At 39.8% G+C, this 26,777-nt stretch overlaps 3 protein-coding genes across 3 annotated transcripts in view; 2 read left to right on the top strand and 1 right to left on the bottom strand.

Annotated features, from left to right (window-relative positions):
• The first annotated feature begins 947 nt into the window (after nucleotides 1-947).
• On the top strand, nucleotides 948-5,424 carry LOC118338741 (ankyrin repeat and SOCS box protein 9-like). The gene is made up of 7 exons (XM_035676050.1): nucleotides 948-1,184; nucleotides 1,332-1,411; nucleotides 1,605-1,712; nucleotides 2,176-2,326; nucleotides 2,601-2,735; nucleotides 4,264-4,455; nucleotides 4,571-5,424. Exons 1-7 carry the CDS (start codon nucleotides 1,100-1,102, stop codon nucleotides 4,738-4,740), a joined length of 921 nt encoding a protein of 306 aa, XP_035531943.1. The 5' UTR covers nucleotides 948-1,099; the 3' UTR covers nucleotides 4,741-5,424.
• A 2,641-nt stretch (nucleotides 5,425-8,065) lies between these two features.
• On the bottom strand, nucleotides 8,066-23,555 carry mospd2 (motile sperm domain containing 2). Its single transcript, XM_035676741.1, has 15 exons — nucleotides 23,396-23,555; nucleotides 23,227-23,284; nucleotides 22,486-22,641; nucleotides 21,276-21,362; nucleotides 20,927-21,081; nucleotides 19,562-19,622; nucleotides 19,410-19,448; nucleotides 19,161-19,285; nucleotides 18,530-18,703; nucleotides 14,178-14,296; nucleotides 11,222-11,315; nucleotides 10,767-10,863; nucleotides 9,866-9,986; nucleotides 9,613-9,715; nucleotides 8,066-8,634 (listed from the first exon to the last, which is right to left on the bottom strand). Exons 1-15 carry the CDS (start codon nucleotides 23,426-23,428, stop codon nucleotides 8,482-8,484), a joined length of 1,575 nt encoding a protein of 524 aa, XP_035532634.1. The 5' UTR covers nucleotides 23,429-23,555; the 3' UTR covers nucleotides 8,066-8,481.
• A 49-nt stretch (nucleotides 23,556-23,604) lies between these two features.
• Nucleotides 23,605-26,777, top strand: part of fancb (FA complementation group B) — a gene marked incomplete in the record, with an annotated part of 7,991 nt that continues 4,818 nt past the window's right edge. Inside the window, 5 exon segments of the mRNA XM_035676740.1 lie at nucleotides 23,605-24,921; nucleotides 25,026-25,181; nucleotides 25,264-25,350; nucleotides 25,541-25,669; nucleotides 26,690-26,777. Coding sequence (XP_035532633.1) covers nucleotides 24,004-24,921; nucleotides 25,026-25,181; nucleotides 25,264-25,350; nucleotides 25,541-25,669; nucleotides 26,690-26,777 — 1,378 coding nt within the window.

The following is a 26,777-nucleotide window of genomic DNA, read 5'->3' as shown; positions in this document are numbered from 1 at the left end:
TATTGCTGATAAAGACAAATGCCTAATAATAAGACAAAACAACAAAAAAGATAAATGAAGTATTAATAATAATATAACATGTCCTTGTTCTTCCTCTAAAATAACAGAGCCTATGAATATTCAAATAATAGTTTGTTTTAAAACTTAAACCACAAGACGAACTGCTTCCTGTTTCACTGTGTAAGTAGCACACTGGACCACGATTGGCTCCCAACTAGTTGTAATGTCACAAAATGATTTAAAACCAACCTCAGATTTTAAGGTGAACACAAAGAAACTTTCCTCCTTCAGTGGATGATGTGAAGCCTTCTAGTTTTAAACACTCTTCACAGTGAAGGTCAAACATGCAAGTGAAACAACAACAAGCAAAACACATTTTTGAGGGAAAGGGCGGACTTTAAATATCTGGAAATAAAAATGTGTGACATCTCTGCAGTGGCAACTATGTCAAAGTCACTGCTGAGGCAAATAAAAAGTTTAGAGCTGCTTTTATCTAACAATATAACAACTGCTTTTTATTTTAAACGTAAAAAGTATGCCAAGGACATAAAATTGAAGAATAACCTAAAAAAGGGTTTATGAAACGCTGTTGTTCTAAACCAGGCACAATGGGAAGAGATATAAACAGATATTATATCTTTTAATGTAGGAACGCATTATGGCCTACTAATTACATAATGCCTTTACAGTGTACCACAACGTTACACATGTAGAGTCATTTCCTTTCATTTTATTCATCCCCAACACCGCCCATCTGCTGCCTGGGAGGATGGGTGTGGATGCACAGTGTCAAATTACACACAAATTACAGACCTGCTCAACAGGCCCCTCTCCGGCTGCCTCTGCACCTTCATTGGTCGAGACCCAACCGCTGCATTCAACCAGCCTGTTTCCTGCATGGCAAATACCCTTTGTCTAAGAGGAAATGACATCACAGTGACAGGACCTGCCACAAACACACTGAAAACAGATGAGGGCCAAATGTCTTTCAGATGGGTTTTCTGAGTTGGACACAGTTCAACCTCTACTGCACAAAGAAAAACCTATGAGGCAAACCAGTCAGGCCGTAAAACAGCTTTTGGAACGGCCACTGTGAAGTATGTCTGCGGGAAACGTAGAGACTCCGCGAGACTCTACATGTCAAAGTGGGACTGTTGTTTTTTTCTCAAACCCTTTGATGAGTGGTGAGTAGCTGCTGGCAGTGTGTGCTCGCACTGCAGCTGAAGTGTATTTACTGCTTTACATGGAAAGTTTCACATTATTAATGCATATTTAAGTCACTTGAAGGTGTGATACTGACTAAAACTTGTGTTTTTAACGTCTACACCTAGATGTTCAATCAGACTGGTCTCCAGTTCATGATGCTGCCTTTAATGGCCGTTTCCTCTCTCTGCAAAGACTCATTGCTCAGGTAAAGTTATTATACTGCATAAAGAGATTATTATTATTTATTATGTTTTGTTTTTTGTCTGAAAATCATCATATGTGTGAAAGACAACATGTTTTCTCTACTGAAATCTTGTTGTGGATAGTTTACTATCAAATCTCATAATGTGCTTCTACAGCATTTCAGTGAATCTGTATGTACTGTGTATTGTTTACAGGGTACATGCGTCAATCTGAGCACTCTGGACCTGGTTTCTCCCCTACATGGAGCATGTATGCAAGGCAACTTGGCTTGTGCCAAGCTTCTGATGGAAAATGGGGCAAATGTTAGTAAGGCATCATTGTCTGATTACGCTTTTTTGTGAACATAATCAACAATGTTTTGTGTCTTTCTTTAAAGGAAACTCTAGATCCTGCTCTAGTCTATCTAGAAGTAAACCGTATCAATTATTGCTGGGTTTAACTTTTTGTTGTTGCATGTTAGTAAGAGATTAACCCAACACACAGTGCATACACAATAACACATTAACAAACATAAATCTGCTGATACAAAGTCTGACTCGTCAAACCATCACAGCGCCCTGCTTGTTTGATAGTAGATCTGCTGTAAATGTTGTATTTTAAATATAATCAACTGAGAGGTTTTTGGCTATATTTAAAGTTCATAACATCTTATTATTTCTTTTGATTTAAAATTTTAAATCATTATGCCTTCACGTGCTTATGCTCACATGAATTTTGTAGAAAATGTTTTGTGAATTGTCTCAAACACATACTTACCCACGTCAGGTAAACAGTTCAACAGTGGATGGACAAACTGCCCTGTCAGAAGCGTGTGCCCGGGGCCATGTGACCTGCGTATCACTGCTCCTTCAACATGGAGCGACTCCCTCAGGGACCAGCCAGTCCAGCTCTCCAATCCATAGGGCTGCAGCAAAAGGTGAGAGGTCACATTCCACTGCATACACACAGATAATCTATGCTGAAATACTATAGTCAGTCACTATAAAATGCACAAAGAGTGCCGAAACATCAAAAAAAGCCTATGTGAGAAAATGTATAGTGTATTAAAAATTAGTGTGCGTTGTTGTAGCCTACAAAGTAAAATTACTGCATATACTTCCCCTGGGGGATTCAAAGTGCAAGCAGATTTCAAAGAACATCCTTTCAAGTACATCACTTCTCATTGTGATGATTCTGGTAACTCTGTTTAGGTCACCCAGAGTGCATTGAGCCTCTCGTTCAGTATGGCGCAGACGTGGATCAGTATATCGACCAATCAGGTTTCCCTCTCCACGTTGCCTGCTCCAATCAGCATCTGACTACTGTGAAGAAACTGCTTCAGCTTGGTAAGAAGAACTTACTCCAATAAATCTGTTAGTGTTTTAGGAGATGATCAACTATAATAATAGTGGAGTTTCATAACTGTTCATAAGAGGTTTAACAGTCAATCTTTAGGGTCTAATTTATGTGAGTAACAGTGGCAGCATCTCCCGTAGGAAAACACACTGTAGATTTCTTTGTGACTTTTAGGAAAACAAATACAATATCCCATTTAACATTTAACATGACATATTCTATTATTTAGTGCAATACATTTATGTTCATTTCTGTATTTTGACACCTTACATACATTTTAACAGGGGTCAGAAGACAAGCAACAAAGTATTTACAGGAAAACAATCGGTTTATTTTTACACATACAGCAGTGGAGTAAATGAGGGAGTAAAGCCAATGTCAACAAAAAACAAGGGACAAACAACATTGCTACTAATACAACTTGTTTCCAGTGGTAGAAACGGTACTCAAAGGCCATTTACTTAACAGTAATAATAATAAATATGTAATAATAATAATACAAATATAAAATAATAAAATAAATTTAAATTTAAAGTAAAGTTCTCAATTACTTGTTTGGTGTCTTAATTAATACAAAAGTACAGTAGTGGAATGTGTTTACTAAAGTGCTCTACTGTAACAATGTGAGGTACTTCATGCTACTTCACTTTAATTCAGAGGAAAATGCTGTACTTTCTATCCCTACATGTATTTGACAGCTGTAGTTGTTAGTTACTTCACAGATCATGACTTTACAGACACAATATATGACCAGTTTATAAGATATAATGCATTGTTATATATTAAACTGCACACCAGTTTATAAAATGGGTAAAATTAGCTCCACCTTGTCCACGCACTTTGAAACTACTTACACATGAATGTATTAGTAATAATAATAATGATCCAATATTATACAGTAATCTATAAAAGCACAACACGCCATTCTTCTGCATTGTGAGTATTTTACTTGTTACACTTTAAGTAAATTCTTATACTTATTAATACTTTTAGTGGTGGCATTTTAAATGCAGGACTTTTACTTATAAGGGAGTATTTTCTTTTCTTAGTATCTTTTACTCGAGTAAAAGATCTGAATACTTTCTCCACCACTGCAGCAGCACCATGTGTAACTAGCTGGTAATATGTTTTGCATGTAAAACCTTAATCTGCCAGATAAATGTAATGGAGTACAAAGTAGCATTAAGGAAAAATACTAAAATACAAAGCACTAAAATAAAGCATGTACCTCAAAAATGATATGTAAATACAGCCCTTTCTTCCCGTGTAAAATTAAATTTGTTTTACATAAAGTCAAATAAATCATTTTTGGGGCTTACTGATTTGAATATTCATGACTTGAGTAAATGCAGCCTATCTTAGAAAGGACCCAAAGTCTTTTATGTAAGCTTTAAAGAGGATAAATGGTGCTCTGTGCTCTGCTGTAGAAGAGGACAGGCTTTTGTCTGAACTGTCAGAGGATCTCCTCACCAGTAATATGAGGACATCATACCTCATTAGTCTCATGATCTCCTTAAGGTGCTAGTGTGAACAACAGTGTGTCTGGTGACTCCCCGCTGCACATCGCTGCTCGTCTGTCCAGCCCTGAGTTGGTGTCTGTCCTGCTTGACCACGGGGCCGACCACTCCCTCAGGAACTCGGAGGGCAAACAGCCACTGGACCTGGCACCTCGCAACAGTCTGGTGGAGAGGCTGTTGAGACAAGCAGGAGGTATTCAACCCAAACTAACCAAGTAGCCTCACTGTGGGGATTTGTAGTGCCATAAGGTAATAATCTAAACATCTCTCTATCATGGCTCCCTGCTTCTCCCCTGATGCCTGCCCAGGAGTGTCTCCTCTAACGCAGCTGTGTCGGCTGCGCATCAGGAAAACTGTGGGCAAGCAGAGGCTGGGTGGGATTCACGACCTTCACCTTCCCAGAGAAGTGAAACAGTATCTTCTCTACCAATCAGACCCAGGGGGAGATAATGCACTGAGTAACTCAACTCTCCATTGATTCTGAGCAATTCACTTCTAGGCCAGCAGGGGGAGTACTTGCTATATAATTGCTCACGGTTGTGGTAGTAATTAACTGTAATTCTTTCTGTGTGGCAGACCTCTGTAAACAAACTGAACAAGATCAATCTGGACTTTTATGTGGAAACTTTAAAGTCTTGGAGCAAGTTTTTATCATTAAATATTTATAACATATACATATTTAAAATGAGAATATGGGCTCATACGGTCTAATAAATGTTGCAAAATTAATGTTTAATAAAGTTTCATATGCTGAAACTACATTCAGCTAATATTGTAGTTTTTGTTACTTTTGTTTCCAGCTGTTTTTAATGCTGCTGTATTGGGATTCTTTCTTTTAGACCTACAACACATAAAACTCATATGAAATCTTCTTTATGTTCTGTACAGAAATCTTGGAAATAATTTAGTGTCTTTAATCCTTGCAGGGCATGTAGTAACATTTTACAAGAGCTAAAATTCAAAAAATACATTTGTAGATAAATTGACAACACAGACAAGTCATGTCCAGTTCAGTCATTACCAAAGTGTCTACATTGTCGAAGCTGAACACATCAGTGGTTAAGTTATCATGACATGATCAATGACACGAATGTAATTTTTATACTGTAATTATCATGACTAAAAAAATAAAAATGAATATTAATTCATATTAAAGATATCAGAGATTCTCAGACTGGATGGAAAAACATCAGTGGGCCTTTGTGTTTTATCTGTCATATGTAGCTGGGTGGCTGTTGCGTTTTCCAATAATTTCAAGCATGGTCGGAGATAACCAGTAATTATGAGTCAGCATCCGATTCCCACAACTTACTTTCTTTTCAATTACTCTTTTATTTTTTTAAAGAATTCTTGTACTAGTTTAGTTTTAGTGTCTTTGGTTACAAACGTGCTGCTTTTGATTGTAAAGCACAAACAAAGCTTTATTAAATACTGATATAATATTATTATTATTATCAGTATTATACAGTGTATGTCTACTTAAGACATGCACTGTTTAAAGGTAGATATAGGCTCTGTTTTCCCAGAGCTTAAAGAGTCTATGTGAAAACCAAGACACGCACAAGGCTCAAGCAAAATAAACCCAAAGACAAACATTATGTGAACACCGAATGCCAAAACACGTCACACAAAACTGACACTGAAGTATTCATAGAATGAATGAATACGTTATAACCCAGTTACACTACATATTTTTCCTTAAAGCTCAGTTCAGTCAAATAAAGCGACAAGGATACAGCCCTACATCAACATAATGAATGCTCTCCCCCAGGCCCTGTGCCTGTCTGAGAAATGGAGCTATGCAGATGTTTAATTGAAGAATTAGGCATTTATTAGCGTCTGATTTTCTTGTGGTGCCCTTTTACTTATAATAACCTGAGGAGGAGAGAGGGCACTGCAACAAAGATGAAACAGTGATCTATACGCATTAATTCAGATGGTAGAAACCGAAGAATACAATGTTTTATTTAGGTCACTTGCTCTCTCCAAGGCCTTAATGTAGTATTTACCATGTGCTGGCTGATTTCATGCTAATCACTTGTTTATCCGCTGCCTTAAGCAGGAACGCAATGCAAAATACATCCATCTTTTCTTCTTGATTTTCGCAATAGTTTTGTGCACACAAGTTGCATAAATATTGAGTGTGAGAGAGGCATCTCTCTTCCAGAGCTCCTAGCAGCTTGTCACCATCCTTAACCCAAACTCTTCAAGTGCTCACTGACTTCTGACCCGTGTGTTTGTCTGTGCTTATAGCCAATCGGTGGGGCTGAAAGAGCCTAAGAAAACAGGCTTAGGATAGATGGAAAAGAGTGAAAATGGAGAATAACCTTATATGTATCATTTTTGTGTTACTACACACTTATGGGAGCTGAATAATGGTAACAACCACTGGTTTCAACGTGTGATACTGTAGTTCAACATTAAAATCCTCTCCGTGGTTACAAAAGCAAGCAAACCCACACACTTCTTATTAAATGTAGCACTCATTAACCCCCACCGTCAATCCCCACCCCGTCCCAATTTGCCACTTGAACTAAATCATCGTCCCCTCAAACATCAAATGAGTGCCTGGAGGTCAGCCACACATTGAACCGTGTTTCAATTTAACTGGTGTTTAATGTTAAATCAATACTGTGGTTGAGCTTCTGACTTCTCACATACAGCGTCCGCTGCCTGTAATGAGTGAAATATAGACAATCAGGTGAGATGAGCCTGTTCTGGTCTGGCAATCAGTGTCAAATGACCGCCCAAGTAATTTCCCAACTGTAGCCAGTGTGGCTTCACTGATGGCGGTGTTGTGTTTTGCTCAATGCAGTGTACACGAACGACTTCTCGGGTTCAGTCGGGCCCTGCGTTGCACTTAGATGCACTTAAAATCAAACCACCTATGTGTGATACCAAAGCTTTTACTTTTATTCTCTAGAGGCGATCACTCCATTAACCCCTCGTCCTTTTTTTTTTTTTAGTGGATAGGCACTTTCTACACAAATAGCGCAAAATGCATTTCTTACTGAGGGTTTAAGTGAATGCATCCAGCGCACACGCTCGCTTAAAACTACCCAATTGCTTCCACCAACAGCTATTAATGGAGATGTTTTAAAAGAAGAGGGAACCGTATGAAGGGTAACCACTGAAACAGAATGAGTTACAGAACAAGCCACACAATGCAATCTTCAGGGGAATAAACATTTTGGGCCCCGCGTTTATAATCAACATAGGATTAGTTTACTCGTTATTGCATGAGTCATTCTAATCATCCCTCGCATGCGAGCAGCCACCACCTACTGCGAACAAGCTGCAAATGTTGATGCCAGACAACCCCTTATGTGCACACATCTAATAACCCAATTGCGATCATTCCTTGTGCGGCAGCTCACGTCCTGATTGCTCCGAGCTGGATCTTGTTATAGATATCAGTGCTCCTACTAAGCTACAAGTGGCTTGTGCCATGTCCTTGTACTCGCCAGTAATTGCTTTGGTATTTTTAGTTTGCCCGGCGTCGGGGTAATTAAAACAAATAGGAGATAGCGGAGACAGATATCTCCTGTGGCTCCTTGGTCTGAGTGCGGAGCGGTTTAGTAAGGTCATACACTGCCATGTTTTCAATTAGACACCTCAGTACTAATGAGGGTTTATTAAAGAGTGTGAATACTTATGCAAAACAAGACTACCGAGTGACCCAAACATCTACATCTCAGGATAAAGGCGGGTGTGCAGACGCTCTTTTTAGCTACACAAATTTACTTTTTTTTTTTTATTTCTATGCCCGACTACACTGGGAGAAAAAGCATGTTCAACAAAATGATGTAAATTGACAAAAGTGTTTATTTTTTTACATTCTGTAGATTTCTACAATATAAAAAATTTTACATTATTATGATCACAAAAATAACTGTGACTTCTGCAATAAATACACATTTATTTTTCAATGATCCGTCTTAAAAAATACATTATTATTGATCTGATGTCACGTTGTTAAAAATGTCTCTGTTGTATTTACTCTCACGTGCCTGAAAAGCACCACAATCTCTTCTTATAACAACTCACATGTCCCTAAAGTCGGCCCCCCTCAAATGCATGACAGCAACCTGGGAGGAGGAGGAGGAGGAGGAGGAGGAGGAGGGTCCAGGATGACCGTGGCCGCCCCCCCGGAACCGTCTGTGTGTCTGTGGTCGACAGATTAGCCACAGCTCCCTTAGCCGGAGGGAGCGGTGGCAGGTCAGGACGGCCGCTGGGAAGTACCCAGCATGAAGAGACACAGCAGGTTCAGCACCACAAGGACCAGCACCAGCCCAGTGAGAACCTTCTGCACCCACAGACACGTATTCAGCTTCTGCTCCATCCGTGAGTTGCAGGCCATCAGTCGCATGAGCTGGTGAGATAGGAGAAAACTGGTTCATTGACCTAGTTTGTCAATCTAAGCAGCCTAGTAATGAAATTCATGAAAAAAATAAAATAAAAAAATCGGGATGTTAGAGATGCACAGTCGTTTAAAAAAGAAATGCTCTGACATTTTGGGAAATATGCTTGTTAGGTTTCTTACCACGACTTGGAAGAGGAAGAGGAAACAACTGGCCTATCTTTCTCAGCACAACTAAAAGCCTATTGACATGTTATATTTTATTTATTTAATACGTACATAAACAGAAAAGCAAAAATCTGAGGTTTGAAGGGTTACGTGCTATAACTAGTCCCCTGGAGAACAACAGTCAAGTGCAGAGTCTTGTTGTTACCTTGAGGTTGTGAGACAATCGGCAGAGAGGCAACACAAAACTGTTGGTCGGGTCCTGAAACTGTTGTTTGTCAATAAACAGTTATAGCACGCAACTCCCCTGAAAGCTACAACTGTAGTTTTTTTTTTTTTTTTTGAGTGTGTCTTTTAACATTGGACTGAGCCAATGGGCTAATTGCTTCCCCTTGTTTCCAGTATTTATGCTAAGCTAGGCTAACTGCCTCCCTGTTCCAGCTCCATAGTTAACACACAGATGTGAGAGTGGTATAAATGTTCTCATCCAACGCTCTGCAAGAAAGCAAACAAGCATATCTCCCAAAACGTGAAGAATATTAATAATAGTTATAAACCAGGTAGTTGTACCTAACATTATACAATCAATCTAAATGTTAAACGTACTCATATGAAATTTAAGTTATCATGACGTCTTTATTGGTGCAATTCAACTTTCTGAGTCTGATCAAGAGATAGTATTGAACTACAATGGGTTGTTAAACAATGAGTCTACAAAATCTATAATGGGGGTCAAAAGTATCTCAATGAACAACTAAACGGTAACTTAAAGATAATACTGGAAGTACTGTAGAGGAACAAGGCTTCTCTTCCACCAGAACTCACCGCTGTGTTTAATTCCTGCTGCCCGCTGGTCCCTGCCTCCACAGGGCTGTCCCTGAGAGGACTCACTGTGGGTTTAGCACTCTCCAGAAGATGACAGCGCAACCTGTGGGAAAGTCACAATCTAATGAGCGGAGGCCATCAGGGTGATATGCAGCCTGTAACGAGAACTGTGTGGCAACAGACCATCACCGACAGTGTACAAATTCTTTCAGATATTTACTGACATGACTAAAAAGGGAGCACAGATGCATACCTGTGTTCCATGACCTTGGCTTTCGGTACTTCTTTCCAGAACTGTGCCAGTTCTTGTGATCCAACACTGTCCATCTCGGCAGCCATAACCAAAAATCTGTCCTGCGGAGAGGCTTGAGAGCCTGCACAACAACATTCAGGGCAACATTAACCTCTTTTACTGTGGCTTTCCTAAGTATATTGATTTCTAAGCAATTTCCAGAACAGAAGTGCTTGCCATCAAATTGCAGAAAAAAAACCAACAACAATTCTTCCAGAAATCTCCAAATATGAAGTTACGGTAGAGTTTTCAAATGACAGCAGGAATGTTTCTGGTGTTATTCAAGGACTTGAATATGGTATTTTGGAGGGATCTTTGACCATTTGTATCACTGCTCAAGTGGTCATACATTGTTACATTTTGCAACAAATCTGTATCCCATTACATAAAAACAGAAACGGGAAGGGTTTCAGAATTTAAATGAGTTTAAATCAATAACAAAACCAAGGTAGCTGGCTGGTTTAAAAACAGTAACAGGGGGCTATGTTAAAAAGATTTACTGCTAAATATGACAGTATTGAGAAAAAACCCCACCACAGCTTTAAAGCTAGGGGGAAAAAACAACCCTGAAATAGGTAGCGCTGCTTCCTGAGTTGTATGCAGCACATCATAACCTACAGCTAACATTTCAGCACTTTGAAGGCCACAAAATGTTTTAACTGGCACAGCACTGTCAGTTTTCTGATAGTTTGTTTTGGGGAGATGATTCTTTTATCACTGTTAAAATATGTATGTCAGATAAAGAAAAGTGGATGCTGGCACTTTGGGAAGGTAATAGACTGGACCTTTTGATTATTCTGAAGTTCAGTATTTGAAAATATCTACTGTGAGTGGAGTAGAGTGCAGAGTTAAAGTGCAGTACCTCCGTGTAAGGACACCACTATATCTACTGATGCTCCTGCTTCACAACAGCTGCTACTGGGCTTGACTCTGTACTTCTCAGGTGCTGTGGTCCGTACCTGTGGACACACCAGAGACATTGTCAGAATATGAAATATCCGAAAATAGGGACAAAAGCCCATCTCGAATCCCCACAGCTCATGTTGATGTCTTCAAAATACTTGTTTTGTCTGACTATTAGTCTAAAACTGACAATTTAATTTACAATTACATATATAATAGTGAATGTCTGAAGAAATTACTTCAACTACTTATTGGACAAAACTTTCTGTTGAAAGATTTATCAATCTAATTATTTCAGCATTCATTTATTTTAGCAGTAAAGCCATTGTTCTGTAAACTCATGCCGTGTTCACAAACTTGAGCACAGAAGTCAGCGCGCACACACCACACGCATGTGAGTGCCTTCACACTCACCTTGAAGGCCACTTGATTTTTGGTCACATTGCTCAGGATAATGAGGCTTTTTTTCTCTGTCTCTCCAGAACCAAAGCTGAGCTCCTCTGCAGGGCTGGTGGGAGAGAAGAGAAAAAGCACACATTGTAAAACAAGAGCCACATTAAAACAGCTGTCTGGGTGGAAACCAGAGGCTTGGGTCTTAAAAATACAGTTAAATTTGTGTTATAAAATGTCTATTTGTGCACTTCGGTACTGATAGATGTAGACAGAAGTTTCCATTTGCTTCACAGCATGCTTTATTGTTTCTCTCTTATGTATCTTATTAAAACCGATTGGACTGTTACGATTCCTGTGCCTCGCGGTCTGTTTGGTGTGATTACCCTGGGACACCTTAGCAATCTGCTTCAGCAAAGCTTTCCTATAGTAGCAAGTTTTTGCAGCTAAAAAAAGATTAAAAGCATGCTTTCAAATACAGTATTTCTGTCGAGCATGTTTACTTCAATGTAGATGCCGAGTTAGCAACAGTCTAACTCTATAAATAGAACGTGATTTGATAAATTCAGCCTCAGCAAACTCCCTTATTGCATTGGGGACTTCAGCCAAGAAACTAGCAAATGGATTATAATATCTGCTTCACATTTATAACGCTTCTCATTGATGTAGCTTGGCTATGTTGGACTAAAACTGCTCGGAACAAAGATATATTTTTTCCCTTGCCTTCATGTGCTTCACCCCCCCCCAGTAAAACAGCTGTAGAGTTTGGCACTCAGAGTCAGTCTACGGGCTCTGGAAACCTTTGGCAAACACAAGATCAAAGCCCCCTACTCCCCTCTAAAGCCCACAGCCTCGAATTAAGGCTAACACAGCTCAGAAACATAATTGCATTTAAGGCTCATTTAAATCTGTTTATCACTATAATTCACAGCCCAGAGCTGTCAAAATCCTCACATCAAAGCGGTTACTTTGGAAAAAACAGAACTCAATGGACCTTATTCATGAAAATGAGGAGTAACATCATACAGTGCGAGAATGCACTGCTGGATATTTACCCAAGAACCAACCAGATCATTGTTATTGCTCTACTCCTTTGCAATACACCGCTTCTGAAGTCAATAACCTCTTTGCAATTCAATGAGTGCTCAATTAAAACACGTTTGATAACGTGCATGAGGTGACGGGTGCTCCCTTCTTAAAGTTCAATTTACCATTGGCCTGTCACTGAACAATTGATTGGTAGCATCCTTAATTCCTGCCCACATGTGATCAGATCAATTGAGCTGTAAGGTGAAAACATGTCAATAATGACTTTAGGCGTTCAGCCAATATGTGAAGAGAACATTTTTGTCATTATGTACATAGCAATTAAAATGCTCTTTGCATGTGGCTCATTTAATACACATGCACTCAGTTGCCAGTTTATCAGGTACACCTAGCCCCAATAATGCAGTCTTAATACAGTTGCCTTCATGAACTCATAATGTTCAGTTTTTATTTTACCTAGGTGCACTTCATAAACTGGCAACTGGGTGTACATTTATTCAGAGGGGTAGGAGTGACATAATGTCAGACATAATGCAACACATGAACAAGGTGTGGGGTGTCTTGCTCAAAAGGACATTGGCAGAAATGTTGGGAACAGAGGACGGACCGGTAGATAAATGCACCATAAGTTCTGGGCATCAAATCAGAATTCATTTGGTGACCAGTCAACGTCTCTGGCTCGGATGCAGGTTTAAAGCAACACAGCTGGATGCTCTCACACCTAACCAGTTTGTTTCGGTTAAAACGAACTCTCACGCATTCGCCTGGTTAGTGCATTTAGTTTGGGCTGCCATGATTTTCCTTGATCAATCAGACAGCCAGAAGAAGTTAAACCTGCAGTGTATGGTTGAGTTTGTATCCCACTCTGTGTATTCTGGGAGTTCATTAAGTCTATTAAAAAGTGCTGCACATAGCGATCCTAAACTAATACACACATACTATTGGTGTTCAAGATAAGTAATTTTGTCCCAACGCTGCCTGTTTGTCATTACTCATAGCTTGCGCTATGCAAGTCTAATAATACAACTGAGACTCATACTCAGATATTTCTTCATGAGCTCTTTGTGAAACCAGAGAACATAAATATACACATGAGAAGCATTAAAGTGCTGCAAGACCTGCTGTCAGTCATCAGGATTTGATTTCCCCATGTGGGTCCATGTAGCGCTGATGATGCTGGATGACAGTTGCCAAAACTGTAATTAGCGAGTTACCTGTCAGTCTGTAAACCTTCAAGTTCACTCCTCTTGTCTCATTGCCTGTATCAACACAAAATTGGACCAGAACAGCAGGACTGTCTCCTGTTCTCAATTTGGTCCAGACCAAATGTACCAAACTACTGGTGTGAAAGCAATTTAAAGAGCTAACAGTTATATTAGCAGCAAATTGACATTTCGAGCCGATGATGGCGATAAATGACAAGTCAGGCGATCACCAAAGTTATTACAGTTCATGCTGAGGGGATCATGAGTATTTGTACAAACTTTCATGGCAACTGATTCAATAACTGAGACATTCCACTCAAAAGGCCAGAGGAAAAGTGAGGGGTTCACAAAGTAGTTAGTATTCATCCTCTCTCCACCATGAATGCCTGAACAATTTCGACTGACCAACCCACCAATAGACGGACAATCCCATCCCTAGAGTCACAGTATTGCATTCTTTGAACAGGATCCAAAGGAAAAGGAGAGGTTGTCTGTTCCTTATAATTTGCATGCTTGACAAAAAAATCTCAATGCACTGTCAAAGAAACGTCATGTAAACAACACGCTGGCTATACTGTATTTACAGGCTAAAAAAAGACAGCCGAATGCGCAAACAACCTTTTCTTTCCTTCTGAACAGCAATGTGACCATGATCATCTCCTAGCGAAGTACGGAAATGACCTGCAGGCTGACAACCAGATGTAGAGGGCGTGAGCAGGATGACCTACCTAACATCCAGCAGGGGGCCTTTGAAGGTGGTCAGCGGCTTCCTGGCTCCTTTGGTCCTGACGCTTGTGTCTCCTTTATCATTTTCCTCTGACCTCAAACTGTCTTCCAGGAAATTCACCTGAAACAACAAAGAACCCTTAATTAGAAAAGAGACTTAGAATACTGATAATGTAATCACGTGACCTTTATCTGGTTCCTCCCTTGAAAATACAGTATTTGACCCTTGGCCTCACATGGAGAAACGAGAAAGCTATCAGTTAATGAAGCTCTTGACAGTCATCTGTAAGGTTCTTGTGAAATAATGGTAAAGTGTAATGTTTCGTGAAAAAATTATTTTTTTCTTTTTCTGAGAAACTCCCGTGATGACTCCTCCTGACCTTTGTTCCTAGTGGTCACCAGAACAACAAGTAGCACTTCGATTTGACAAAGCAAGCCAGACCACAAACTTGTGACTATTGACAAAACGAAGAACGAAAGTAGCACAACCAGACCAGAAGTCATGGTATCATTCATACATTATACAAATACTTTCACTTCAGCAAAACATTCCCAACTTTGACCCAAATAATCAGCTGACACATCGCAAGACCATACGACAGCTGACACGATAGAAATTGTGAAACGTCTGCACAAGTGTTGGGCACTATAGATGAAGTAGCTGGGGGGGGATTGATGCTTTAACAGTGTGGCTGCCACTACATGCTGTGTAAAACAGATGGGAGATTGAGCACATCATTGGAGGAAGGGAAGGAAGGGGGCAAAGGTAAGTGGAGTCTGCATGTGATGGGAACACGTGTGACTCAGAGGCGAAGTGCGTCATTTGCTGTGATAAGCAACAAAGCATGTCATATTAATTTAATGGTGGACTGTCATGCAACTGCCACAATAAAGACATCAAGAGATAATCAGCTGCTGATGAAATGTCTCTATTTATTTGTCATTTTAAAGAGCAAGCTCAACACAATTAGGTAATTATGTGACTAGAAAAAAAGCAAAAACAAGTATTCATTCAAAATGAAACTTTGAAATGGACTGTGTCATACAGATTGTATAATTAAAAGAGCAGTGTTCTGTTGAGAATCATTGGCGCTGCTTTTGCCATATCCGTAATACAAAATTTTGTTATAGATAAACAAAGAGCAATTTATTTGAGAAACAAAATAATAATAAAAAAAAAAACACATAACACTATGATAAATCACACACAAATAAATTAACGGTAATAAAAGACATCTAAAATTAGAGAACTTCACTGTGATTTCTACACATTTAGTGTAAGATAAGAAATTCAAAGACAAAGAAATGATTAAAGATTTTACATAATCCTAAACGCAAGATTAGTGAAATGCTCATTAAGAGGAGTGTCCATTGATTATACAGTACATATTAAGGTTCAAAACAAGATACATGATTAGCACTCTCCAGAGTCGCAGAACCAGTGAAGGATAATGTTAGAGGACAAGGCACAAAAGGTCTTTTGTTAAAAAGTTGCCTCAAAGGCAAGAGTAGTGCTGAGGGTTAATAACTTCTACTGCTGTAATATAACAGTAATTATCTTAGTAGCGTTTAATTTGGGGTTAGAAGATAAGATTGTTAATGGGAAGTAACTTCACTTTGAGACAATTATAATGTGAAATGTTGAGTATTTTGCTTGGCTCAGTGTTTACATGATAATGTGCAAAAGGTAGGCTACTTCATTTAGCCTAAATCCCTTGATAACAAAGTCAGAAATTTTTTGTGGTCTTCAAACAGTGCAGTACGATTTAGAGGGTCAAATTGAAATGTGGGGTCCAGGACAAGGTCAAGGGACGACGATGACGCCAGTCGGCTGTGAAGGAGGTGCACTCACAATAATTCAGTCACGTGAGTACACCTGACTTTGCAGTCTGTAGAAATCTTCCGGACTCTGAGCTTCTTGTGTGGGTGTGATCCTACACTGCCTTACCATCTCCAGCCCTTGTTTCAAAACAGAGAGAAAGGCAATTAGCTTCTCATCAAGTTATCAGCGCAGTGCTGCTTGGGACCCAAGAGGAATTCAGGTTGGGATGGGTGGTGGCGGTGGAAATGGGGGGGGGTAGTTTCTTGTTTATTTAGACAAGATGGATCAGAAGCAGGGAGCTGAGCACAAGTACTGTGGAATGCGTTCTGACGGGCTTGAAGTGTCGACAGGCTGGTAAATTAACACAGCTCCGCGGGTTTAGTCACAGCACAGGCTACCAGAAATAAACTCTAATTCATAATGCCTGATGAAACTACTTCACTCCGTGCAAGCAGAAGTGCTGGAGCTTTGAAAACATATCAAGACAGAGAAGACACCGCTAATTAACCTGTTGTAACAATTACAAATTTCTCTTAAGCTTTCCTATTAACCTCTCATCACCACTCTCGCTAACCTTGCCTTTAATTAAGTTGTGTTTGGTTTAGATACACCTGATTCATTTTTGATAAGAATGTATATAACACCAAAGGCTCTAACTAATGAGCTTCAGGTCAAAGGGTAGGGTTGATTAGGCTTACAATTAGTTTCTAACGTCGGCCACTGGCAGTATTTAGAAGTCACATGAATAACCGTTAACATTCATTTTAATGGTTATACAAGTCACCTTTCAAAGCTAGAGTTTCTCAAAGAGAAACTGTTTAACTCTGTCCTCTCATCCTAAATATTCCTCTACAACCCGTAGAGAGCAAGTATATCACAGCATCAGCTCACTACAGAGTGGTTGTTTAACTAGTTTGTCTGGCTTACCTGAAAGGTATGTTGCCATTTCCGACAAAGCTGACTCAAATGTTTTGATATGCGAGGACTGCAGTGCTTGTTAAAACACAGTTATTGGGTTAAGCATCTGGAGAAAGAGTGTGAGGGGATGCCATGTTTATATTTTACAGTAAGAACATTAACAAACTCCAAACTTGTGACTGTAGATTATTGCCGAGGCTAACAAATGACTGATTTGCATATCTCTGCTTTAAAAACCTAAATCTGTAGTGCATGACCAATGTGGTGTTTATTAACAATGGGGGCTCTGTTTGTTTGTTGGGGCTTAGGAGGCTCATGAGAGTAGCTTCGGGTGATGCAGCAACACCAGTTCTCTCCAGCCGATATAGTTTGCGTCCTATAGGCAGCACGCTACAAAAAAAAGCCTCAACAGCTTCTAGAAACTAGAGCGCACTTATGTGCTATTCCTCACATCAAATGTGGGTTAAGCCCAAGTCTGCTGCTTCCTAGCTGAGGCAGAAAAACAACAAGATATCTGTAAATAACAGCTGCAACACTAAGTAACAACAAAGCAAAATTAATAAATAACCATGGCCGAAAACATACATATATACATACAAGGCATTCCCTGATACCAGGCACATCCTGAGATAAACCCCTTAATGCCCTCCGTCTATTTCCATGCAAGCTTTCTCTACACGCTGCTAGCCAGAAAAGAAGTTAAATAGATTATGAAGCGAGGGCTGGATTGTCCTGCAGGGAGTCGGTAGAATATGTGACATAAGTTTCAACCCTGACTGCGAGTAGGTAAAAATGTGGTGACACCGGAGTGAGGGGGTGGTCGACAGTGGCCGTAGACATATTCAAGATGAAGCCTGCGGGGCGTCTCGGTGACGGGCTGCGTGCTGGGATCTAGCTACAGCAGGGAAAAGCTAATAACTGACTCTGTGGACCATATGAGGAGCTGAGAGGATGAGAAAAGCAGAGCGCTGGCTGCGATACATGGGCTTTGTTGGTCGGATTTATTTGCAGGCAAAGACATTAGGAGTCACCTTCACAGAGACAATGAGAAAGAGCTTAACATCATCCAAATCAGGGCATTACTTGCCACTTAATTCACAGTTGTCTCCAAGGAGTGGTCTGATTACATGCTGTAATCTGAAGCTCAACTTAAAGAAAGGGAGCGAATGAAGAAACAGGAGGAATCTTTGACCACAGGGCATCCAATTTGACTAGTAGCAGAATGTCACGCCCATAAAGAGATGGATACCACTGGCTGAAATGCCACAATTAGGATTAATCATGACCCAATCACTGTCAGTTCATGTTACACATGAGAGCGGCTACACTGCTGATGATAAGACACAAGCTTACTTTATAGTTTTACTATAAACACCAATATTTAATCACATCCATTTACCAATTTATTCAAGAATAGAACACTTATCAATATTTAGACACTGAGATCAAATAAAGAGCATCCCTATACTGTGTCACAAGGAGCAGTCATTTATATTGCAGAGAAATGAAAAAGGTGTACAAGGGTGAAGACATGTTTTCATTTAGGTTAAGGGTTTGTTTTAGCTCTGAAGGACTGCTCATAGCAGCTACATATGAACTTGAAATAAAATGTACCTTTTTGGGCTTTACAGCAACCTCAGAGTTGAAGCTGGACTCAAGTGCATCTTTGCCCTCCATTTCACCCTCTTTGCTCTCCGTCTCATCCTCACTAACAATGGGTCCGTTATCACAAATGGGCGTTTGGAAGTCGTCATCAGGAAGAGGCGGGTAGCTATACTTGAAGGGGTCCTGGAATATAGCCAGACAAGTCATATCACTACACGCATGGTTTTTTTAAGCATGTACAATCTCAATTTAGTACATACTGAAAGTCACTGATAAGAACAGGAAGTCCCATGACTTGATTATGAAATCTAACTGATGTTTATCATTTACTGAAGTGATGAAATGACTTCTATTGTCTACTGGACAGTTGTGACCTGACAAACCTGCTCAACCTACTAATTACTAATTAGATTTCAGTGTGGCACAAACATTCAAGATAGAAAAAATATTTCTTAAATTGGTTTATATTTACAACTTGCACAATACAACTGTGCATCACACCAACATTACAATGGGATCCCACTGAAATATGATAATTACTGAATGGGTGACAACTACTGCACCCTCTGATTGCACTGATTAATGCATCATATGTCGTTATTTTGAATGCTGACATATACAGAAAGACATAATAACGTACCGTTCCACCCATGTGAGGTGGCAGGTACTCTGGGTCTATGAATGTCTGGATCTCAGTTTTGGATGCAAACTTGAGCTTGCTGATTGCCTCGGGTCCCAACCAGGACTTCACAATCTTCCATGCAGCTGAAATAGAGACATGATTATGCTCAAGATGTCAGAATAGAATTATTATTTAGATAAGTTACCAATGGACATAAAAATTTTCAAGATTGTACAGACTGCTGAGAGAAGGCAGGCCCGTTCTCACCATTCATGATCCAAGGCATATCCACGATGATCATTTTGGCTAAAACGATAGAAAAAGGACAACATTTGTCCATGAGAATTATGTTTCAAAATTGACTTTAAAGTAGCAAAAATCACTATTGACGAATGATTATAACAAATTTTGTTACTTACACAAAAACTTTGGATAATATACTTTGAAGCAATTGATAATGTACTTCACAAACTCCATGTCCTGAAAGACAAAGCGGAAAAAAACACTGATGTAAAAAGCGTAACGACACATGGTGCTTTAACTATAAAAGACGCTTTTGAACAAGGAAAATGTTGGCTCATTCTTAACCACCTGTAGATCTGCAGTGACCCACTTAACAGAAAATGAAAATTCATTACATGCTCCTCTGAATGATCCCCCGCTCAATCCCTCTCAAATGCCAGTCGTTCTCTCAAATGAAAAAGACTCAAGGAGGCTATTTCGCAAAGTTTTTACTTGCTGTTTTGACACCATTTGATTGCACCACCTAGATCGAACAGCTTTTAACCAGTTCAAGGTGACAGTCTTCCTAAAAACAACTTTTAAAAAGGAGAAGAGTTTACAGCAAATGGCTTAGACTTAAATACATTTTTACACATAAATACCGTAATAAAGGGATTCTGACTCAAACAGATAATATATATTTTTTAGATTGGGCAGATAAAACAGATAAAATAAAACACCATAAATCTCATCTAGCAGCCGCATATTCAGGTGAAAGGTTCTCCTACTATGTTTTTGAGTGAAAATGATAAATGTTCATCTTACTGTTTTATGTTAGTCACAGTCATCAGGCAAACAGACAATATGTCAATAGATACGGCCCTGCTATCCTGGCTGGGCTCCATAATTGGCTAGAAGCCTCATTGCTATGCAGCAGACTCCCTCCCAAGCCTTAATGAGATCATACTGGCTACCCTTGCTGTAGCTTGTACTGTGGTTCAACAGCCTCAATAAGGCTGCTTTCCAAACTGACCTTCTAATCTACTCATTTCATGTTTGAGCTGCATAGCTATTTATCAATTTTGCCTTTCCTTGTGTTGGTTTATTTGTATTTAATAGAGCCATTTCTTCAGAAGAGAGCCTAGCCAATGAAACACACTCGCTGACAGAGCTTCATCAAGGAGCTAACGCCTGCGACACAGCGAGTCCTGCGGATTAGACAGTCCCCTCGAATTGACCAACGGGATTTAAAGGTTACTTTAATCTCCAAAGTGTAAAACCATTGAAGAGCATCAGTCCCTGCAAGACCACGGCTCAAACAGCAAGAAATATGAGGACGCTCAACAGCTTTTAAATGACAGTCGCAGCAAAGAAATGGTCTTTTTCTGACATAAGAGTGAAGCTTATTTAACAGGGAGGGGTTGAAAATGCAAAGTAAGTTTTGTCTTGGAGACCTGGATATAACTGCAAGAAAAGAAGCTAAATTAAAACCTAGATTATAGCTTGACACATAAATAAAAAAAAGAAGTGCTTCCTTTGAAACACCCTCATCACAGACTTACTATATTGCTGAGGCCAGACTCTGCCATGTCAAACACTACAGTGAGTGGCATCCCAGGCTCTTTCTTTGCATACCGCTCCAGCCAGAAGGCAACATACTTCTTCTTGTCCAGGATTGTTTTTGCATCCTTGGTGTGTAACTTCACTTTGAACCAGACTGAACAAAGTAAACAGAGAATACAAACGATTAATTAAGGAATTAGAAGCTTTGTATTAGTGTAGAATTTCAGTGACGGCTAAAGACTTTCTAATGTAACTGATATGTTGTCTGACGGTTAAAGAAAGGCTAAGTTGTAAGTGTGTAACATTAGAGTTTACTGTAAGTAGATCTGTAATAGAACATGCACATACAGAGCTTGTTGCCCTCTTTGTCATAGCCGTGGAGGTAGACAGCACCAGTCTCGAACATCCATTTGGGAATGACGCTCTCAGTGAGATCTGAAATACGCAGGCAGACACACACATTACTCTGTTAACTGGTGTTTGTTATAATCTAATTATTAGCTAAACAGAATGTAACAAGGGCAATGGTTGCTTGTAAGGTTCCTAAAAAATTGAATATGTACTACAAAATGATTGCAATGCTTAATTTATCTAAGTGACAGCTGCTTTGTCTTGACAATACTCAGCAAAGCCATCTTCCATTGCTGGAGAGGAGTCATCAGAAGCAAAAATATAACTAAAAGTGGTCTACAGTAGTAATAGTAACACTGTGCGAAACATACATGTAGGAAAACCATGAGTGGACAGCTGTACTTTCCTGGGTTTCTCCTAGTAGTCTCTCACTTACCATTATTTATATACAGTTTCATAGAATCTGTTAAAGATCCCAGTTACACTTAAATCTGAAGCTGCTTGAGTTGACAGAAGAAAACACACTTATCAACCCACGTCAATAAAACAACTAACATCATAAGGCCGCTGGATACTAACGACTTGAATAAATCAAATTTCCTAAAAACAACAGTTTGATAAATTGAATTTGCTGGGTGACAGACTAACAAACAGCAAAATTGAATTCCTCAGAAAACAGAAACAGTGGGGATTGTTCTCGGGGTTAGCCTATGCATGAAGATATGGGTACAATGACACTCTGTCTGGGTTCATCCCAGAGCAGCACAAAGAAAACCACAGATCTGTGTCGCAAGCTTGCTAAATATGGTAATGTCAACATTTCTGCTTTGGACATTAAACTTCAATACTTTTTTGGTACTGATGAAATCGTGCCTGTAGGATCAACTATCAAAAAGGGTTGTCATGTTCCAAAAGCTGGAATTTAAGGACTATTTTACTCTCTGATCATGTAGTTCATAACTTAAATCAGACATTTTGGCAATTTTAGACAATTCTATTGAGGCAAAGTTTCTGGACAACATCTCCTGCTTTGACAACATTTACACCTGAGAACCTTGGCATCTTTTATTAAATGAAAACAGGGTTTTTTTTTTTGTTTTTTTTTAGAAAAACATAATTCATCTTTGTCCAAATAAGACTGCTCTACTTTCAGCTGATGTAAAAATCGCACATATCATGTTACAAACTGTTCAGCGTGGACTCTTACCATTCACGCCAAACTCTTTTCTCCACTGAAGGCTTTCATCAATCATTTTCAAGGCATCATCAACGACATAAAGTCTCCATGTCAGGTAGCCTTCCACCAGTGATTCATCATTTTGAAGCCTTTCCACATCCCTGGAGTCATATTTTTCTGTTGAATCTGTAAACATAACACAAAGGCTGAATCACATGACGTTCAAAATTCAAGGAGCTCAATGTTTAACTTCCAACCACACGGACTTTCCTACTTCCATAAAAGTAGTATGACCAATGACAAACCACAAAGAGATGTGCTGTAAACTCAAATAAAGTTCACCCGGGGGCCATGATGATTAGGACTATTTATATTTCCATGCATAAATGTCTTCTCCTTTTTTATATTTATGTAAATAAGCTGCTAAATGGAAGTGGGGTCGCTGCCAAACCAAATGTTGTTGTGTTTAACAGGCAGTGACAATAAAGCCTTTAACGTTACTCTAATCTAATCTTAAACGTTATACCCACAGGCTGCATTAGTCTAAACGAGTACATGTGGCAACACAGAACTAACGTTAGCTAGTTATCTGTTGGAGCTTATCTGGGCTCTCAGCATTTAGGTCATGGTGTCACCAACGTGACAAAGTAATGCAACAGCTAGTTAACTTACAGTATATCGATTTATCTAGCTGACAGTAACTCCAAATTTAAGCACAAAAACAAGTGACCCGTCAAGTTAATGTCAGTTTATCCACAATAACTGTGTTACCTTGCAGGAACTCATTCTTAAATCTCTGTCTCGTCTCCTCAATTTTCTTCTCAATGTCCTGTCAAGGGAGTTCGTTCGGGTTAAAGTATGCCTTTCGTTTCAACAGACACATTTGTTTAAAATAAAAATAAAAATAGCTAAAATGCGGTGTAACTGTAGTTAACGATACCTGCTCCCCTTCGTGTTGATCAAGTTCAGCCATATTCGTCTGCCCCGGAGTTCCTCCTCTGTGCTAGTTCCTTGTTGAGCTAGCTAAGAATCAGTGCGGAGTGTGAAACTGGCGTCCGGTCGCGGCCATTTTGGCTCCGGCCGTGGCCACACCTCCCTGTGTGTTGTTTGTTTGAGCTTGAATGAGTAGATGAAGTGTTGGAAGTGTGAACTGTATTCAACATCCGACGAAACGCGTTTATCTAATCATCCGTATAATTGATTGGTTCAAACGGAACCAGCAGCAGGCGTAATCTAATTAATGATTATTCATCTTATCGCCAACTCGCTGCTGTTTATCAACTCTCACCCACAATGCACTTGGCGCTGACAGGAAGCGTTCAATTTCATTTGGCGCGCCGCTGTGAGTGTACAGTTGTTATGATGAGTTGAAAACGGCTTCATTTCTCTCACAAACGTTATGTTTATCAGCTAGCCGCCAGTTTGTACACCTTGGTGAGACATGTGTCGTGAAAGTGAGCGCTCCCAACTTCGCGGTAACGTTAACACGAACTGTCAATAAAGGAGGAATCGAACCTGGTAGGCGCCTGAACTTTCCCTATTTGCATAATGGAGATATTGTTCTCAGAAGGTGTGTGTCAAAACCTCCATCGGCTCTGCCTCTGTGGAAAGATAATCTCGTTTAACTGCCAACGAGCTTCAGCCACAAACGAAAGCGAAAGGAGTGAGTTGGTATTCAGCAGTCTTTCGTTTGAACGGGAGGGGAAGGCGTTCGTGAAGGCAGCAGACGGAGCGGCTGTCATCAGCGGGAAAAGATCCGCTCAGCTGGATATTGTCAAATGTCAATGTGCCATAAATGTTCAGACGAGAGTCACTACACCGTGTGTTTTGGTTACAAAGAAGAGTGAGAAAGGAGAGGGCTTCCAGTATAGTCTCCTCACACTGAGCAGCTCGAACCGACTGGAGCCCTGCATTGAGTTTAAACTCCCATATCAAATGAGGGAGGGTGTCTCCATCCTCAGGGGCCCCACAGTGTTGTGGAGCCACGCTGGTAATGTCTTCTATACATCCCTGCAGGCAGGAGAGGTGAGACAGATTCCCATTCAGTTGTCCCACACTGTCGTTGGAGAACTCCCCCTTCACAAAGAACAGGTGTTTGTTCTCGGCCTGCAAAACCTTTCAGGGAACTGGTCCACAAGTCAAACCCTGGGCTACTTTGTTGAGGATGGACACGTGTTTGATGGCGCAATGGTTTTGCCTCATCCCTACATTTGCATCACACGATGCCTCTTGGTGCTCTCAGCTGAAAAAAGGGATGGTGACGGTGTGTTGAAATCTGCTGTGGTTGCAGCAACTTCTAATCAGCAGCTTGTTTATTTTGAGAATGGCATCGTAAAGGACACATGTCAGCTCCCCTTTGAACAGCCTGAGAATATTCAGCTAGTCGACACGGGAAGAAATGGCTGTCTGTTTGCTGTGTCCTTTCACCAGGGGCATGTATGCGCTGTATGGAAGAAGACGTTTCAGGTATGGAAAAATGGGCTCAGTGTCTATGGACTGTGTTTTCTATTGCTGTGCTTTCATTCACTTTACAAGGTTTTTTTTTTATGTTGTTAAACTTTCTCCTCCAGATAGCCTCCCAGTGGTCAGGTGTCAGCTCGGTCCACGTGGATGACTTCTTGGGATGTGGAACAGATCAGATGCTGTTGATTTTTAAGGATCAAGGTGTAACAGAGCAGCCACTGGAAAGATTCCTCCTCACGGACCTGTGCGGCATTACATATGCTGTAAGGCATCATTTTTCCATCATAGTTACATTTATTTGCGCCCGAAGTCAAGAGTGTCTAATAAAAAAAGTGCATGTTTTAGCATTGCCAGGACAATGAAGCACCGAAGACGTCTCCTCCACCAGAGAACTATCTCCTCACTCTTCAAGCATTAGAGTCCAGACTACAGGTGAGCATCATTTTTTTTGCACAATCATATCATCATGCTACAACATTACAATTATGATGTAATTCATTGTATGTAACATTCATTTGACTATTTTACAGTTCTACAAATGTGTGGCATATGGTGGCACTCACTTTGTGTTCAATTTCCAATATATAGGCTACTGTTCATCAAATGTGATCTGTCTTTTTAGAGTGGATTGACCGTGCTGCAGGAGCTTCAGCAGGAGGTGAGAGTGAAGGAAAGAGTTCTACAGCAGTCAGTCCAAGCCCTTACTGATGTGATCTCAGAAAGAAACCCTACTCTCACACAGCCTGAGCAGGTACTGTTCATGTAAGGAAATATACGACTCTGCAGCCTGTAATAGTATTAAGGTATTGGTGGGCTGTTTTAACATTATAACACAACTTTTTTCCCCCCATCTATATCAATCCCACCCTCCTTCCCCTCAGTTGATTAGGTTTTGCTCCAGCACCTGTCACTAACGTTCATAAGTTAAAATGGCAGCTGATGTCAGGTGGGCAGTTTCTAATACTACCACTGGCATCGAGGGAACAAGAGCAAATAGGAGCAATAAAGACAAATGCCACAAATGTTTTCATGTCTACTTACCGTATTTTATGTCAGTTTACAGTGTTTATACGACTATTTTAAAATTTTCTTTTTAAAAAAGGAAGCCATGTTAATGTTAACATATCTTTTGGATTTACTACAATAAAAATAGTTTCAATTCTGATTCCTTTATATATTGTATCATTTTGTCTATAATAATCTAATAATTGTAATCAAAGCCCTCAGTATATAAATGAGGACATTGAAATGTTTTTATATTCTCTGCACTCCTGACACTAGAATAAGCCATTACAAACCTATATAGAGCATCCTATATAGAATACTGTGATACAAATCTTTGTCTATACCGTCCAGCACCACTTTATGGTTATATATACATACTGTTACATACTGGGTGGCATTTTGTTTATGTGTTTTTTTGTCATAACCCCAGTACCCCATGTTCTAAATGGGACTATAAGGATTCATGTTCTCTTCCAGGTGAGTTTTAATTTCCCTTAGCGTAAATTAAAATACTTTTTTTTTTTTAAATGTATTTTAAAAAAATATAAATTACTAGGATTACAAATCCTAGTAATTATACTGCATTTGGACATGAAGTAGCACTACAACAACTCTTTGTCTTTAAATAGCATTTATAAAGTCCACTACATGTGTACCTGATGAGCTAATGTTCAAATTGAAATGTATGACATACGCTGCCATAGCTGTCAATGCTGTCACACACTTGTCTTTGCTGATTATAGTCTTCTTTGCACTTTCTGTCCAGGAAGGCCTCATTGCTCTGTGGGACTGTGATGACGAGTCAAAGGAAGAGGCCATGGATGACAAGACACAAGACATGCCAGCAGTGTCTT

The sequence above is a fragment of the Morone saxatilis genome, unplaced genomic scaffold (genome assembly GCF_004916995.1).
Source record: "Morone saxatilis isolate NCDOM2014 unplaced genomic scaffold, NCSU_SB_2.0 Contig5, whole genome shotgun sequence".
In the NCBI taxonomy this organism is placed as follows: Eukaryota; Metazoa; Chordata; class Actinopteri; family Moronidae; genus Morone; species Morone saxatilis.
The sequence above is the reverse complement of the archived record's forward strand: the minus strand, read 5'-3'. Positions and strand labels throughout refer to the sequence as shown.

Excerpts from the sequence above, each read along its gene's own strand:
- LOC118338741 (XM_035676050.1), top strand. The coding sequence starts at position 1,100 with ATGTCTGCGGGAAACGTAGAGACTCCGCGAGACTCTACATGTCAAAGT. Across the intron at positions 1,713-2,175 it reads TGATGGAAAATGGGGCAAAT|GTAAACAGTTCAACAGTGGA; the intron begins GTTAGTAAGGCA and ends TACCCACGTCAG. Across the intron at positions 4,456-4,570 it reads GCTGTTGAGACAAGCAGGAG|GAGTGTCTCCTCTAACGCAG; the intron begins GTATTCAACCCA and ends ATGCCTGCCCAG.
- mospd2 (XM_035676741.1), bottom strand. The coding sequence starts at position 23,428 with ATGGCTGAACTTGATCAACACGAAGGGGAGCAG. Across the intron at positions 19,623-20,926 it reads AGTCTGGCCTCAGCAATATA|GACATGGAGTTTGTGAAGTA; the intron begins GTAAGTCTGTGA and ends TTTGTCTTTCAG. Across the intron at positions 10,864-11,221 it reads AAAATCAAGTGGCCTTCAAG|GTACGGACCACAGCACCTGA; the intron begins GTGAGTGTGAAG and ends GTGTGTCCACAG.